This window comes from Cheilinus undulatus, linkage group 3, assembly GCF_018320785.1.
Source record: "Cheilinus undulatus linkage group 3, ASM1832078v1, whole genome shotgun sequence".
Taxonomy (NCBI): domain Eukaryota; kingdom Metazoa; phylum Chordata; class Actinopteri; order Labriformes; family Labridae; genus Cheilinus; species Cheilinus undulatus.
Window position 1 is genome coordinate 6,400,865 of NC_054867.1, and position 15,065 is coordinate 6,415,929.

Here is a 15,065-nt window from a genome sequence, read left to right on the forward strand (position 1 = left end):
ATTCAGTTAAAAAAACACCAATAATTAGAACCATTTTTATTTATCATTTCTTTTGAAAGTAGTAGCAGCAGTTAAAATAGAAATTTTGATGGCAAAAAAAATTAAAATAAATAAAAGTTAAGTCTTAAAGTTCTCTGCAGACTTCAGAAACAGTAACTGGCAAACCTGGTTTGTGTTGCTACTGAAAGGACTAAGGTTGTCAGTTTACAGTATCATTAATTCCTCCTTCTAAAACAATATTGACTAGATAAAATATTTCCCAGTGGCTTTATACATCATCGAAATATCCGCCCTTTAATGCAGGTCACCTTGCTGTAGTGTGCGGACAAAAGTGTGTCTTGTGTTTATCGTGTAAAAACAATTGATCGGGATGAGTGCTGTGATCTGACACATCTGCAGAGTCCTACCATCACATGGATCAATGCATGGCTACAGCGCTTGAATAACAGTCTTTCAGAATCATGTAAGGACGCAGCTGATAATAGCTTTATCAATGTGATTCAGGTGATCAATAACTGATCATTGTCCTTGAGCCTTGCAGACACAATGCTGTTTGAGTTTATTCCATCAGTCAGATATTAGCCACCGGGTAGGTGAGAGTGTGTGGGAAAGCGAGCCAATGACAAATGAGGGTAAATAACAGAAAGAGAGCGAGAGAGAGAGGAGGATGTAGCGTGGTGGCTGATGACCCAGAGAAAGTGAGAGTTATCCAGACAGGTAGTACAAGAGGGTGTGGCAATGTGGAGGGCATTTAACAAGCAACGCCGGTGGATCCCATGCTCTAATTGGCTGGTGAGACTTTGACAGACACGCATGTCCCTCCCTCCCTCTGGCTGCCTACGGAAAGTGTATGTATGAATGTGTACGTGTATGCGAGGGAGCCGGCAGACTGAAGCGAGCCACAGAGGCAGCCTCTAACTCCAACCCAATGAGCTCGCAGCCCTCACACTCACACACACTCTCTTTACACACACACACACACACTCTCCTCAGCACCGGCTCTCGCGCTCGCTTCAACCCTGGGACTCAGAAGAAGGAGAGGAGCGGAGAGAGAGGCAGCAAGCGGCAGAGAGGGAGAGTGAGGGTGTAAGAGAGGGGGAGAGAGGCAGAGGGAGACTGGCGGAGTGAGAGGGAGAAACACCATGGCTTCAGATCCGGGGCTGGCTGCGATGCTGCTGTGGACTATATCACTACAGGCTGTTGGCACGGCAGGAACTAACAGCAACGAAGGTAAGAGAGAGTATATTAGTGGGTGAGCGTGTGTGTGGGTCTATTTAGAAGATGGAGTTAAACCATGCATGCTCTGTGGCAGTGGAGGTGAACTTCATACATGTGGAGCTCCTAGAAAACTCACTGACAACGAGCCGGCACACGACACACACTCAAACATACGAGGTGTGTTTTTGTTCATTACCTGGGCCTTGACGTCAAAGTTTGCACTCTATAACAACTCAGACTAATGGGAGCTGCATCTGTGTGTTGGTGCTTGAACTTATTTTCACAGTGCTCATGTTTGCCCAAGTTGCGTGCCAGATCCGGTAACAGCGCATGTGTGTTGTGCAGGGGAAGGTGATGACGTTAAAGTGTATCTTACGCTGTTTTTGTCAAAGGGCTGGGTTGTGTGCACCAAAACTCAAATCTTTACATTTTACCTGAATGTTGATACACGACACGTAACTAAGCTTACAAATATTTTCAAGATAATTTTGGGGGCTTGTTGCTTTTATTTTGATAGGACAGCTGAGGAGAGACAGGAAATGTTGGGAGAGAGTGGAGAAAGACATGCACCAGGATTGGGATTCTATCCTGCGACCAATGCGTCAAGGACTAGAGCCTGTGAATATGGGCGTATGCTCTGCCAAGAAGGCAAAAACAGCCGTTGGATAGATTTCTTCCCATAAAAACAACAAATGGTAGTCACGATCACTTTTATTCACGCCGACTAAAATTATAATGTCACCTAGGTCAAGAGGAAGACTAGCAAAAAATGAATCTTTGATTATATGGCAAAAAGTATGTTTAGTTTTGTCAAGGAGACTCAAAACTAAAATGCTAGCGCTGGACTGTCGGACTTTACAAACCGATACTTCTCCATGTGGGCGGATAATCTGTAAAAACTCTGACAGATTTGGTAGAGAGCATTTAAGTTACGTCAGTATTTTTTTCAGTATATTTTCACAATAATTAAAGTTTTGATACCGCTCTCATATGAGTGTTTTGATTTTGCTTTTATTTTAAACATGGCTATTAGAATTAGCGCAAAAGAAATAACTGTTGTGACTTAAAGTAAAGACACAAATGTTATTAAGAAAATGGATGTTTTATATATGTTTTTTTATCAGCTAAAAGTGACTAAAAGTTTCGAGAGCGAAAACTAAAATGTGACTCAAAAATAAAAGACTAAAACTAAGACTAAATTCAAAATCACTACCAAAACAACTCTCGTCACAATACTAGAATTCTTAACTTTTAGTAAAGTTCTTGCACAAATCAAATGTTACTGACTCTTGTTTGATATAGAAATAGACCGCCTTGACACCCAAAGTTTCATTTTTAGAATAAAAATGCAGACAAACTCTAATACACTGTTTATATTGAACAAAAAAAAATGGCAACATTAACATTTATTAAATTTGTCATCATTTTAATGATAACTGATAAAAAGTACATACGTGTTATCAGTCAGGTCTTGAACTAAAACTGAGACCGAGGTCTAAATTGCTCAAATCTGTTGGCAACATTTTTGAAAAGTAGGTGGAACCTTGCTCCTGTCACGTTCCGCCCACTTTTCCAAATGTCACCGTTATATTTGTAAAGTTTTAACAGTGTACAGAAGTTTGCCTGCTTTTTTTTAAATGTTAAAAACAGGAATTTCAATCAACAATTAAAATCAACATCAACTCTACTAAAACAAACAATTCTGTGTGATCTAATATCTTACTTCAAAACCCAGCAATTTATATATGCATATTAAAAAAACTTGACTCGACCAGCCCCAACATCCTGATGAATCTCACTAGAGTTTCTGTTACAGCTGCTCAAACCTTTTTTTGTGTGTGTGTGTCTGGTCACACACACACACACACACATAGCACTTTGCTCCCTTAATCCCAGCCTGGGTTTGTTTACTTCCATTCTCCTGTCCTTCATCTTTCCACCACAAGACGGAAAAACTGTTGTTGTCACTTGTTCAACTAATGCAACACACACACCAAAGAGTCCCTGAGTGCCTTTCTGTATGTATATATGTGTGTGTGTTTGTCTATGTACGTGTATGACAGGTTCTCTGACATAGGTCCGGTCTCACGAGGCTGAGTGACAGCAGCGATTCAACTGTTTGGGCCTTCTTGACCCCAACAGCAGAATTCAGCTTACCTCTGCAGGAGAAAGAGCAGCCGAGGAAGAAGAGGAAGATATAGATGGGAGGAAAAGGGATCAGTGCTTTGGTTCAGGGGGGATCACCTCAGCTGTGGCAGCCACTTATCCTGTATTAAGCTGTGTAAAGTCGGGATGGGAGAGTCGAGCCGCCCTGGGTCAGACAGAGCTGGAAGCCAGGGTGGCCATAAAGACAGACAGACCGACTGAACCCTAACAGTCTGTTGTGTGTATATTCACAAAAACCAGCAGTTTTGCATCCTGTGTAATTTGTGTGTCAGATTATATTTTCTCGCCGCTGCTCTGGTTTGACCGTAATTTCCCGTATTAACTTCTATGTCAACCCTCTCGTCTTTCACGCTCCCTCCTCTTTGCTATTCAGATTCATTCAGCCTCTCCCGTGGTGGTTGTTGGCCTTTGCTGATTACCGATTCAGCATGATTGGATAAATAAACTGAAGAATGCACTCACTTCTGGTCCATTGACAGGAGTCTTTTTTACTGTTCTGGTGTGTGTGTGCAGGTCTGACTGAGAGGACTGCCGTGCTCTCCGTCTCTCGTAAGCTAGGGGCTTCAGACTCTTCAACATGTATCATAAAAGCAATTCACGTTTTTGTATCAAATTCATAAATATGTTTAAAACAGGTGTTCATGAATTTAACTGACAATGTGGCGTACACTGTGAAACATGCCAGCTGTAATATATAATTACATGGGAAAAAGTGCATGTTTTTTGTAATACCTGGCAGGGACGATAGGAGACATGGAGAGGGAGAAAGAAGACATTCCAGCTTGGTTCATGGCTGATATCAAACAAGGATGTTACTGACATCCCTCACGTTGATCCATCTGGATTCAGGATACATGCACACTTTCAAATCTGTGAACCCAAACAGTTATGTAAAACTAAGAAAATGTCGTGTTTGCACAAACAGCAGCTTTACTATCATGGTGTGCTAAAAATTAGATTTAAAAAATTGCCAACATGTTTTGTTTAAACAAAACTTTCACAAACTTTCATTGGACAAATTTAAACTGAGACTTAAAAGATGTTCAATGCAAATGGCTTCCATAAACTCTGCTGGTCGTCGTACGATGAAAAACTGCAGAGCTACAAAAAAAAGTCAAACTCAGCTTTTTAATATTCTGATCAATGTGCCTGATTAAACTGATTTTAATTTGCATGAGGATTGCCGAAAAATGCCCTGGCTTCACTACAAATGCCACCAGAGTTTTAAAAAGGAAATTTCACAAAATCACGTCCTGTTTTTAACTCTCAAACTAATTAACCTCAATAACAATACAAGCAAACCATTTTTACACATTCTACATGAAAGCAATCACTCCTTTCTTTCCATTTTTAAAGTAATAAGGAGAAAAATTGTAATTAAGCTCAAGCAAACAGCTGATGTCTAAATGATGACTGATTATGATGATGTTAAAGATGATAGCACTGAAAAATTACATTTCTCCTCTTTACTTTGGTTCTGCCTCAATCTGACTCAAGGGCAATTACAAATATTACATTCACATTGGGGAGATGACCTTCGGAGCGACTGTAGAGTGGAAATTAAATTGATGGAAGAACAGGTATCTACTCATAGCGTGTCATACTATGAACTCGGCTCATGGAGCGCACACGCGTGCAGGAACACATAAAACTCCAGAGGAGACGGCTGCAGGAGCTGGTTCTAGATGCGTGACATAAGAGCAAACCCAGGTATTTGTTTTGTTCATGTTTATATTAATGATATATTAAAAAAATGGTTGCATTCATCATGAGCAGATACAACATCCAACCTCTAGCTCTCATAGGAGTTGCCCAAGAAACCAAGCCTCCTTCATACCCTTTCACTTGCTTGCATTGAGATGCCATTCCTGTGAGTGTGTGTGCACCAACTGTACCACAACACCAAAGAGTGGAGGGATATGAGTCAAAAGAATTTCTAGTCTTATTTGGACTTCCTTTATAACAAGAAGACTGACCTAAATTATTCTAGAATCATGCTGCTTTTTTTCCTGTTTTGATAAATGGAAATAGTTTGATTGAGAAACAAACAGGCAGGTTCCAATGGAGAAAGTAAAAAACCTATTCAGCCAAGCTTTGTGGACTGGTGTAAAAAAAAACAAACTTTTATTTATGAACATTTTATTTTTAAAATGAGAATTGTAGTTTCACTTAAAATAGCAACATTAAATGTTTTATAATTTAAAAAACTCAAAATATGGCAAAGTGAGGATTTTGCATGCTGTCCGTCCGTCTTTTTTTTTTCTTTCATTCTTTCTTTTTTTTTTTTAATATCACTGCCGTTGGCCCGAAACCTCGTATCTCCATTTTTCATCATTTTAATTGTTCCTTTTTTTTTTTTTTTTTTTTTTTTTTTTTTAATAAATCAGTGCTATTAGTCACCCTTAACCAATTTGAAAGCAATAGAAAGTGTTAAAAAGATGCTGGCAATGACCAGCTCAATGTTAAATACACTGAAAAACACAATAGTTTTTTTTCATTTCCTGAAAAGGGGTGATTTTGAAGCTCTGAGGTTTTGGCCTGATACCAGTGGTATATGTATCACTTGTGAATCATGCCTCTTTGTGTTAAAAAATCCATTCATATAATGTAAAATGTGTTTTTGTTCAATTTAGACAAACCTTTCATTTCAAAGACTTTAACCTTCAATGACCTTTCACTCACATCTGTCATTCTATTTCCAAACACATCTTTTCAGGAATTACCAATACATTTTTAAAAACATTTTGTAAGGTGAAAAAATTTAAACCAGTAATATGCATGGATCTTTATTTTATTTTTTTGTTAGAGAATTCAGAAAAAGTTGTGGTAACTTTGCAGAGTAAATGAGTAAATTTCTAAAAGTTTTTCAATCATGGTGCATGAAAAAATGCCATATCACAAAATGAGAATGATTTTAATAAAACAAACTGAAACATTGTGACACCAGAAATATTTTGATAAGCCGTTGGCTATTGTGGAAACTTCCTATACTTTTTTTTTTTGTAGTTTCCTTCCAGCTTTAGCTTAAATGTATCTGCTTTATTCATTCATAAAAAGAAAAAAACAAATTTTAGTCCTATTTCAGATCAAAAGGACGACTAAAAATGAATAACACAATTATTTGTTCATTTGACCACTTTGCATTTAAAAGTACCAATTTATATAATTCAATTTAAAAACAATTTTCTTCACAGTTTTGGTCCTAAAGGTTGATTTTCTTTCTAAAACTCTTAAAAGACAGGAAGCCATCCATCCATTTTCTATACCGCCTTTCCTGTTGGTGGTCACGGGGGGGGGCTGGAGCCTATCCCAGCTGCCATTGGGCGAGAGGCAGGGTAAACCCTGGACTGGTCTCCAGTCATGACAGGAAACATTATACTAAAATTTAACTCCAGTGAAGTCGGGGGAGAATGTAGACTTGTGATGTCATCACAGCTGTAAGAGTCCAACAAGCAGGATGTCAGATGTAGAAATTCAAGGAGAAAATTTAGGGAGGAAACTCAGACCCAAGGATAAAAATGGCCGCATTACAGTCTAGTGCTGGGAAATTATTTGCAAATTAGATAAAATCCCAATATGACCTGCTGCAATTTTAAAATCGCAGAGGGTGCAGTATGTTTTTAACCTGAAATTTTTGCCAAAATACACCTCTTTTTTGCAGCAGAGATGTGCATTACGTATCATGCAATCACTCAAGTGACTTTTTTTTAGAATAGTCTGCAAGAAATCCTACTTTCTTCATTTTTGTACATTTTTCTTATTGAATATGAGAATGGTATAAAAATAAACACTCCCTTCAATACAACAATTCATATCCAATTTGCAGTACAATTGAAGATCAGCACAATATGTTGTGTTGGAAGTAACATAAGATGAGAAACTTCAGAAATAATCACATATCAAATTGCAATACTGTTCATTCTTTATATCAATGACATCTGCAATGTGACTGATTTTTTTAGATACGTAATATTTGCAGATGATACTTTATTTTGCTCTTGTAAGGATCTAAAAGAACTTTGGTGTAGAAAGGGAGCTGGAATATCTCAAAACTTGGTTTGATGTCAATAAATTATCTTTAAATATTAAGAAAACGAAATTTATGGTTTTTGGGAATCTAAAGGAAAGTGATGGTATATTAAATTAAAAATCTGTAATGTTGGCATTGAAAGAGTTTTTGAGACCAAATTCCTTGTGTTTGTGATCGACCAAAAGTTAACATGGAAACAACATATTGAATACATTAAAGGGAAAATTTCAAAGCCAGTTGCAATCAGTATAAATCCAGAAATGTATTAAATTCTAAACTTTGCATTTAATCTATTACTCACTAATTCTTCCCTATATATCTTATTATGTGGAAATGTGGGGATCCACCTTTAAAACAGCCATAAATTCAATAATAAAACTGCAAAAACGAGCTGTAAGTATCAATAACGCTGATTATTATGCTCACACTGATCCACTTTTTCTAAATTCTCATGTTATGAAATATTATGATTTGTTTTATTATAAAATGATGCAAATGATGTTCAGAGCAAAGTCAAAAACGCTCCCTGACTCAGTACAGAGAATCTTTTCAGTTCAGGAGAGTCCGTATGATCCCAGAGCTGTTTGTAAATTTATTGTACAAAAAGCTGAAAAAGGTATGAAAAGGAGATGTGTGTCTTTTGTTGGAGTTAAATTCTGAAATGATGTCAGTATAAATTTGAAAACATGTATTTCTCTTTTGTTTTTCAAGAAAATGGTTTGTAAAGCTATCTTTGAAGCTTTTATATGTGACTGATTATCTGTTGTTGTTTATTTGCATTTCTGAAAGTTGGTAGTTTAGATAGTTGAAAATGCAGGACAGGCTTTTATAAGCAGTTTGCTTCTGCCTATGCCTTTTCAGTCATCACTCAACACATGACTTTTGATTTTGTTTGAAATGTCTATACTGTGCAAAATATTTGGAGTTGTGTTGTGATTGAATAAACTAAACTAGAATGTTGGGGGGAAAAAACGCAGTTAGATTATTTTCCCCAATATTATTTTCCTCAGCCCTATTACAGTCGTGGAATAAAGTTCTGGTCATCAGTATTTCGGGTACTGTAGCCCTAACACACACAGAAAGACATGTAGCCCAACCTTTCTGTAGCTGGCAGCGGCCCGTTTTGTTGTGGACTGACTCTGACTGTGTGGCCACGGTGGCTTCCCTGAGCACCACTCCTGTCTGCCAGCACTGTCCCTGATTCAACTCCTGCTCACTGTTTCACACCGTCACACTCCCAGTGAGAATAGAGTGTGTTCCTTCAGGTTGTTGTTAGCACTGCAGAACATGAAAAGCCTCATGCAGAGAGCAGGACCCGCTGCTAATGAGCAAACTGTAGGTGGATGATTATTACCACATACCTCTGCTGCAGGAGGACCGATGGGGAAAAAAGACACAGAGGCAGGGAATTTAGAATAGCTACAAAGATTCTTTTTTTCCCTTAATTTAAGATTAGAACATATTATTTAGAAGCAACAAAATACAGGAAATGAAGAGGGAAGGGTTGAAAGGATCCAGGCAGCTGCAGTTTTTCTCTTTAAGTCTTAAAAGGAAATGAAAAAATTTGGCTTGTGAAAAAAAAATCAACATCGCCTTTTGATTTTGATTAGAGCTGCAGTCAGCTTAGATGATGCAGTTTGTACTATATATTGATCTCTTCTCAGTCAATAGACTGCCCCTGCACATTTACTAACATCATCAAGAGAGAAAAGTATGAGAACTTGTCATTATTAATTGCTCAAAGGGAAGAAGAACTATTCAGACATTGTAATAAACACAGGATTTGCCCAAGTGTGCAGTCCTTTGAGTCTTGGACACAGCAGCAGACTTGGCTGACGAGGAATAATGTTTTCCTCCACAGCATCTCATATTTCAGCTCCCACCGCCTTTTATTGACATGTGAAGCTGCTTGTTTCCACCTTCTCACCACACAGAGCAGCCAGACTTTAAGTTTCAATATTAAAAATAGATCTCAAGCCTCATCATCTATCAGTGCTTTTCTTTTACATCTGCCTCCTTTGTTTGTTCTCTTCCATCACTTAGAGCTGTCAGTTCACGGTCAATAAAAGATGGAGGAGCATTATTTGGGGCTTTAGGAAGCGTGTGCAGGGGGGCTTTCCTTTTTTTTTTTTTTGGCTGTTAATTACTCCCATTTTCTCCTTGAAAAAAATGTTGAAACATGAGGTTTGTTAAATTATGCTGTTTGTAATTTACCTCTAATCGAGCATTTAAAGCAGATCCTCTACTACTATGCCAGTTATTCCTGGTGTTGCCTTATTTCTGAGTTTCAGCTCAATACTAGCTCTTTCTAGTGTCACCCTAAGGGGTAAGTAAACCTGTATGTGCAGCACTGTAGAAGCACATGAAATAACCAGTGAGGATGTGAACTCTCCCCATCTCTGTCTGCTGGTTTGTCTGAATACAGGTTGCTGTCGACTGGAAGGCTGCTCCCTCTTTTCTCCCCAAGGCTTGGGTCTTTATTGAGACATCAGCCTTGTTAGCCTACTGTCGGCAGGAATATGGGAGCTTCCAGATCAATACAACCGGGTCTGCCAGCCCTCCTGATCTGCTGCCAGAAGTCAGCAAGGCCCTATAAAGCAGGGGCCTCTCTTGAGTCCTTTCCACCCATTAGCAGGACCTGATGCTGGGATGGCCAGAGTTCAGCTGCCCCTGGGCCGGCTCTGCTATGCTCTGTGATTTTAACTGTATCGCTGGATAATTTATGTTCCCTTGCTTCTCTGGCATATGGGATTGAGGATTTCTCTCTGGAATGGCTGAGGATAGAGTAAGAGAGTGAGAGACGGAGAGAAAAGGTTGCAGGCAATGCTTGACAGCTCTGTAATGGGCTGCTGTTGTGGTTGTGTTAGCACATCCCTCCTGGAGAGAGATCTCTGTGATGTTCCCTTCATGGGGACTGATGAATGACTGAGATGTGGCTATGCAGCAACAGCCTCCTCTGCTCTGTCACAGACAGAAGAGGAACACAGCGTGCGTTAGAAACAAAAGAGAGGCTGTGTGATAGAGGGACAACACTGGTAAAGAGAGAAAGGGGAGACTGCAAGACGGTCACAGGGAGGGAGCAGAGCGAGATTAAAAAGAGGGGAAGGCTGCTGTCTCTGATGCGTCTCCTCTGCTTCTATCGGCGGGTGTCTTTATCAACGCCAGCGGAGAGCGACTAGCTGATAATTTGCCGCAGTCAATTCCCTTCAATCCATTAAAGGATTTAAATGTTTATTAAGTCTAATAGAAGCCCAGCGAAGGTCTAATATGCTCTGATAAACGCTGGCAAACCTGCCAACCTGTTCCAATAGCTGCTACAATGAAGAACCATCCAGCTAATAAGGTCAAACTCAGAGTTTGTGCTCGGCTCACTTTGAGCAGAGTGTTTCTTCAGAGTCACAGCGGCTCACACAGCAACAAGCTGAGAGCGGAGTGTGTGAAGATATCAACAAGTCCTTTACACTCAACAGCAGGCTGTCACTAAATCCAAGGCTATCTATTTAACCATTTCTCCTCCTGTGATGCTAGTTCCTCTGAAATGTATGAAAATAACACGTCTAATTGTTCTGTGTTCTGGTTCCTTTGTTGTTCAGGATTATGGAAGTCCAGGTTTTAGAAAGCTGGGTCATCGTTTGAGGTATTTGGGGTAGATAAATGGAAGAGACCCTTCAGTATTCTTCTTGTCTCCCATGCCTCATGTGAACTTAGAGCCGACTAAAAGAGCAGGGCGGTTAAAGCGAAGCAGCCGTGGTGACACTTCATCCAGAGAACAGGAGTCTCACCTGTTACCTACCAGGACTGTCAGCCATGAATATAATTAACAAAAAAGCTCTGAAATTTTAAAATATTTAAATATTTTACTAAGAAAATTGTAAAAAATATGTCAATCCAATTTAGTCCTTTTTTGGTTTTATTTTTGAAACACCCTGGATCTGCAACCGTATAAACTGTGGCAATTAAAAGCCACCATCAGTGTGATGTCTCCGATAAAATACCTGTTTTGGCTTTTTATTATTAATTTTAAATTTGATTTTACAACCATGTTTGAATTTCTACAATAATAAAAAAAAACTAAATATACTTTTACATGTGTCTACAGGTATTTTAGATATTATAATATTGTTTTAAAACTTTAAATATCACGTAATATCAAAATATAAAATACTTGAACAACTGCCTTAAAAAAAATCTGCTGGCATCTTCTAACTGTACTTTTGATTCATAAGTACATATTTTGAATAATTTAGTGTGAAAATGACAAAAAGTTTCTAATTCACTACATCAGATTTCTGTGAATAAGGCTGACACAGCTTGTAAATTTTTCATGTATTTTTTTAAATTGGTTGTTCTAAATAGGGTGGCAATGCATGCCTTGGTGTGCTTTGTGAATTTAAACCATGTGTTATTACTACACCTAAACATCAAGTTAATGTCGAGACATGTTAAAGAGGAGGTTTTGGATCGATTTAAGCATGATGTGCTTTGAGCAAAACAAATTTGAAAATCGCTGGTATACAGCTTAAAGGGTTCATGCCTAAATAAACACCGTATTAATCAGTTCAGTGTTTGTTTTTTATCCATGGTTGTGTATTTATGCTAAGGCCAGGGGGGAGGGGCTTGGCCTCAGGTGTTGCAAGTAATGCTTGGCATAGAGTGGACCAGAGTTTTTATTCACACCATAAAAGGTTAATTAGTTTATTTATTATTAGGTGAAGAGGCTCACTTCTTTCCTTAGAGGACCCTCTGCCTGTCCTGTCCTACACAACTGGTACTCAACCTTATTCTAACCAGGAACCCCATTGTCTTAAAATACTTTAGCAAGAGCCACAATCCAAAACCAGGAATGTAAGGTGGATCCATAGATCAGTTGATCAATAGTTGAAATGAAATGAAACAGTGAGTTGGTGGATTATTGTGTGGTTGAATGGGATGCAATAAGCCACAAAATAATGTCTGTATATTGTGAGAAGAAAGGACACTGATAAGACCTGTTGAAATATGAGTTTCAGTTCTGAGACACTAATGAAATTTGGTTGGCTATGTGGGTATTTATATCTCACATTACTGTAGTGTTGTGGCTCTGTTTAAATTAAAAGAGATGTTTTCTATTTTTTTTTGCTATCATTATTGATGTTTTTAGCTAAAGGGGAGGAGCCTCATCTTGGTCTTTGCCCTGGGCCTTAAAATAAATAACTGAAAGTGGGGGTATTATGCCTTTTTTCAAGGCTTTACACCATCTCTCTGATACCATGTAGTAGCATTACATAGTTTACAGCTCAAAAAAACTCCTCATGTTTCTCACACTGGCGTCCTGAAAAACACTTATTTTAACCTTCGTCTGAAACGCTTCATTTTTGCTGCTGTCTCTTTAACACCCCCCTGCTCCACAGACCTGCTTTCCTCCAATTGGCTGATTTTCTGGGGGTACCCTCTTTAAACCGGCCCTGCCTCACACCTGCAGCTCTCTTAGACATGCCTCAACTGTAGCTTTGGTTTTATGTTTCTGCTCTTTAGACAGTATTTAAAATCATTTATTATCAACATTAAAGACCAGATATAACAGCCACGTTTGGACAAGTTTCACTTGATATCAAGTTATTTCAGAATGTGATCTGTGTGTGTGAGGCTGGTTGATGATGACATGTGTCTTAGTGATCATCATTAAATACAAGTGGGGAAGAACTTCAGCAGGAAGTGACTGAAGAGAATTGTTAAAACGAGGGCTTGAGAATCTTCAGTTTGAACACAAGACAGCACACCTCAATGAACTTACTGAGGAGAAGCACCACCATTGGACTCCTCTCTGCTCTCTTTCTCTTACACACATCCTAATGTCACACACCCAACGATAATAATACAGACATTACTAAAAAAAATCAAATTTTACATTTTAAAAATGACACTAGAGAGCCACATGTGGCTGTAATGCCTCTGGTTGAGTATCACTGCTCTATACATTAAGCAGAAAGTAACGTAATGGTGTGGTACATTCCTTCATTAATTTCAAAAGTGTTTTACTGTAATTATTGTTGGGAGGACACAGGAACATTTAGGGTGGGGTCAGCACCCCCAGGATCGTGGATGTAGAGATTCTGATGAGCTTTCAGACCAGCAACTAAATTGCAGCTGATATTATTTTTAATCATGGTCATTTTTTTCAAAGTTTTCAAAGAGGAAGCAGGCTGCAGGCTGCTGTGTGTCCATGTTTACATAGAAACGGGACTTGTTGGTTCAGTGGAACAAAATTTAACAACACAGCCTCCTCTTAACTCAGACATACGGCCAAACACTGCTCTGGGTCAGTCAGCTCCCTAAAATGACTCCTCTGATCAGTGCTGTATCACGAATATATAAGTGCCTTCTCACAGTGAACCTTGAGTGCACCCTTAATATTATCAGTACCATTATTAAGGTTACGGAATAAATGAAAAACTGTCCTTTGTATCAGCCAACTTGGCTGTCAAGACGGAGCAGGGCAGTGAATGAAACAGTAAACTGACCTCCTACCTGTGCTTAAAGGTGCCATTACGTATGGACTGGGCAGGAAAAGGCAGAATATTATCCTCTCTGCTTATGTATTTACCACTTTACCAGAGGACAGTGCAAAACATGCTGCAGACTTGGCAGTGCAAGTGTTTTCTAGAATGAGTTGAATTTATTTACAATGTGCCATCAAAATTTGCCTCTGACCATTTGGGTTTTGTGACGTGCGTCACCCTTGATGCCTTAACCCTTAATTTCCACATCCTCTGTTCATGCAGGAAGAACATGACATCCAGCCAACTTACAATAAAACTCGATATACAGACTCCCTGTAAATCTCATCACTGTATCGACATTACATCCCATCCTGTGTCAAAAGCCTTGAGTCATCGTCCAGTCAAAAGGTCAAAGTGGTAATGCCACGACATAGAGAGGTCATTTTTGAGCTGGAAACCACAGAAATATTATATGAAACCATGCATCCGTTCTAGAAAACATAAACTTTGTAACTCCATAATATACTCACTCAAGAAAATAAGCAAAAATGTCACTGAATAACATTTAAGTGATCAACAAATCAACCTTCTAAAGTCAAGAATGATCTGTTGTTTACTGACTTTTTCCTCATGAACCTGTAGTTCTCCCGTGAATTTGCAGTAGCTTCGTTCTGCATCGCTCCAATAAATGCCTCCAGTGGGTAGGGGTACATGCAGGAACAAACGTGTGCTCACAGAATCCAGTGCAGCTAGGGTGTATAGAAATTGCTGGTTTGCAAAGGTTTCCTCAATGGCTCTCATTTCGTCAAACACGTACGGAAGAAAACTGGATGTAGATCTGCATTTATCAGTCTGGACATGAGCCAAGGATATGTTCAGATCCTGCACCAGGTCTTAGTTTGTGTTCACACATATTCAAGTTAATGTGGACTTGCTGTAATAACTTTAGTGGTGATAGAAAATATATGGCATCTAAAAATAATTTACCATTACTCTCCACCTCTAACAATCTCTGTAGGCTTTTTAAATGACGCTGTGCTTCAAAATCATATTTATTAAAACCGGCGTACACAGTAACATTACTGCTGTTCATATTGTGGGTAATTTAAGCAGAAATAAAATGAAGTTATGTGGAGAAAAAACAAATGACACAATCTGAGCTTTTAGCGTCT

At 38.8% G+C, this 15,065-nt stretch overlaps 1 protein-coding gene across 3 annotated transcripts in view; it reads left to right on the top strand.

The window, feature by feature from the left end:
- The first annotated feature begins 1,085 nt into the window (after positions 1 to 1,085).
- epha8 (eph receptor A8) overlaps positions 1,086 to 15,065 on the top strand; it is a 228,663-nt gene continuing 214,683 nt past the window's right edge. Inside the window, exon 1 of one of the 3 annotated variants that reach the window (XM_041782786.1) lies at positions 1,086 to 1,230. In XM_041782786.1, coding sequence (XP_041638720.1) covers positions 1,143 to 1,230 — 88 coding nt within the window. In that variant the 5' untranslated portion in view covers positions 1,086 to 1,142. The remainder of the gene's footprint in view (positions 1,231 to 15,065) is intronic. The other 2 variants (XM_041782784.1, XM_041782785.1) reach the window with 2 other exon arrangements.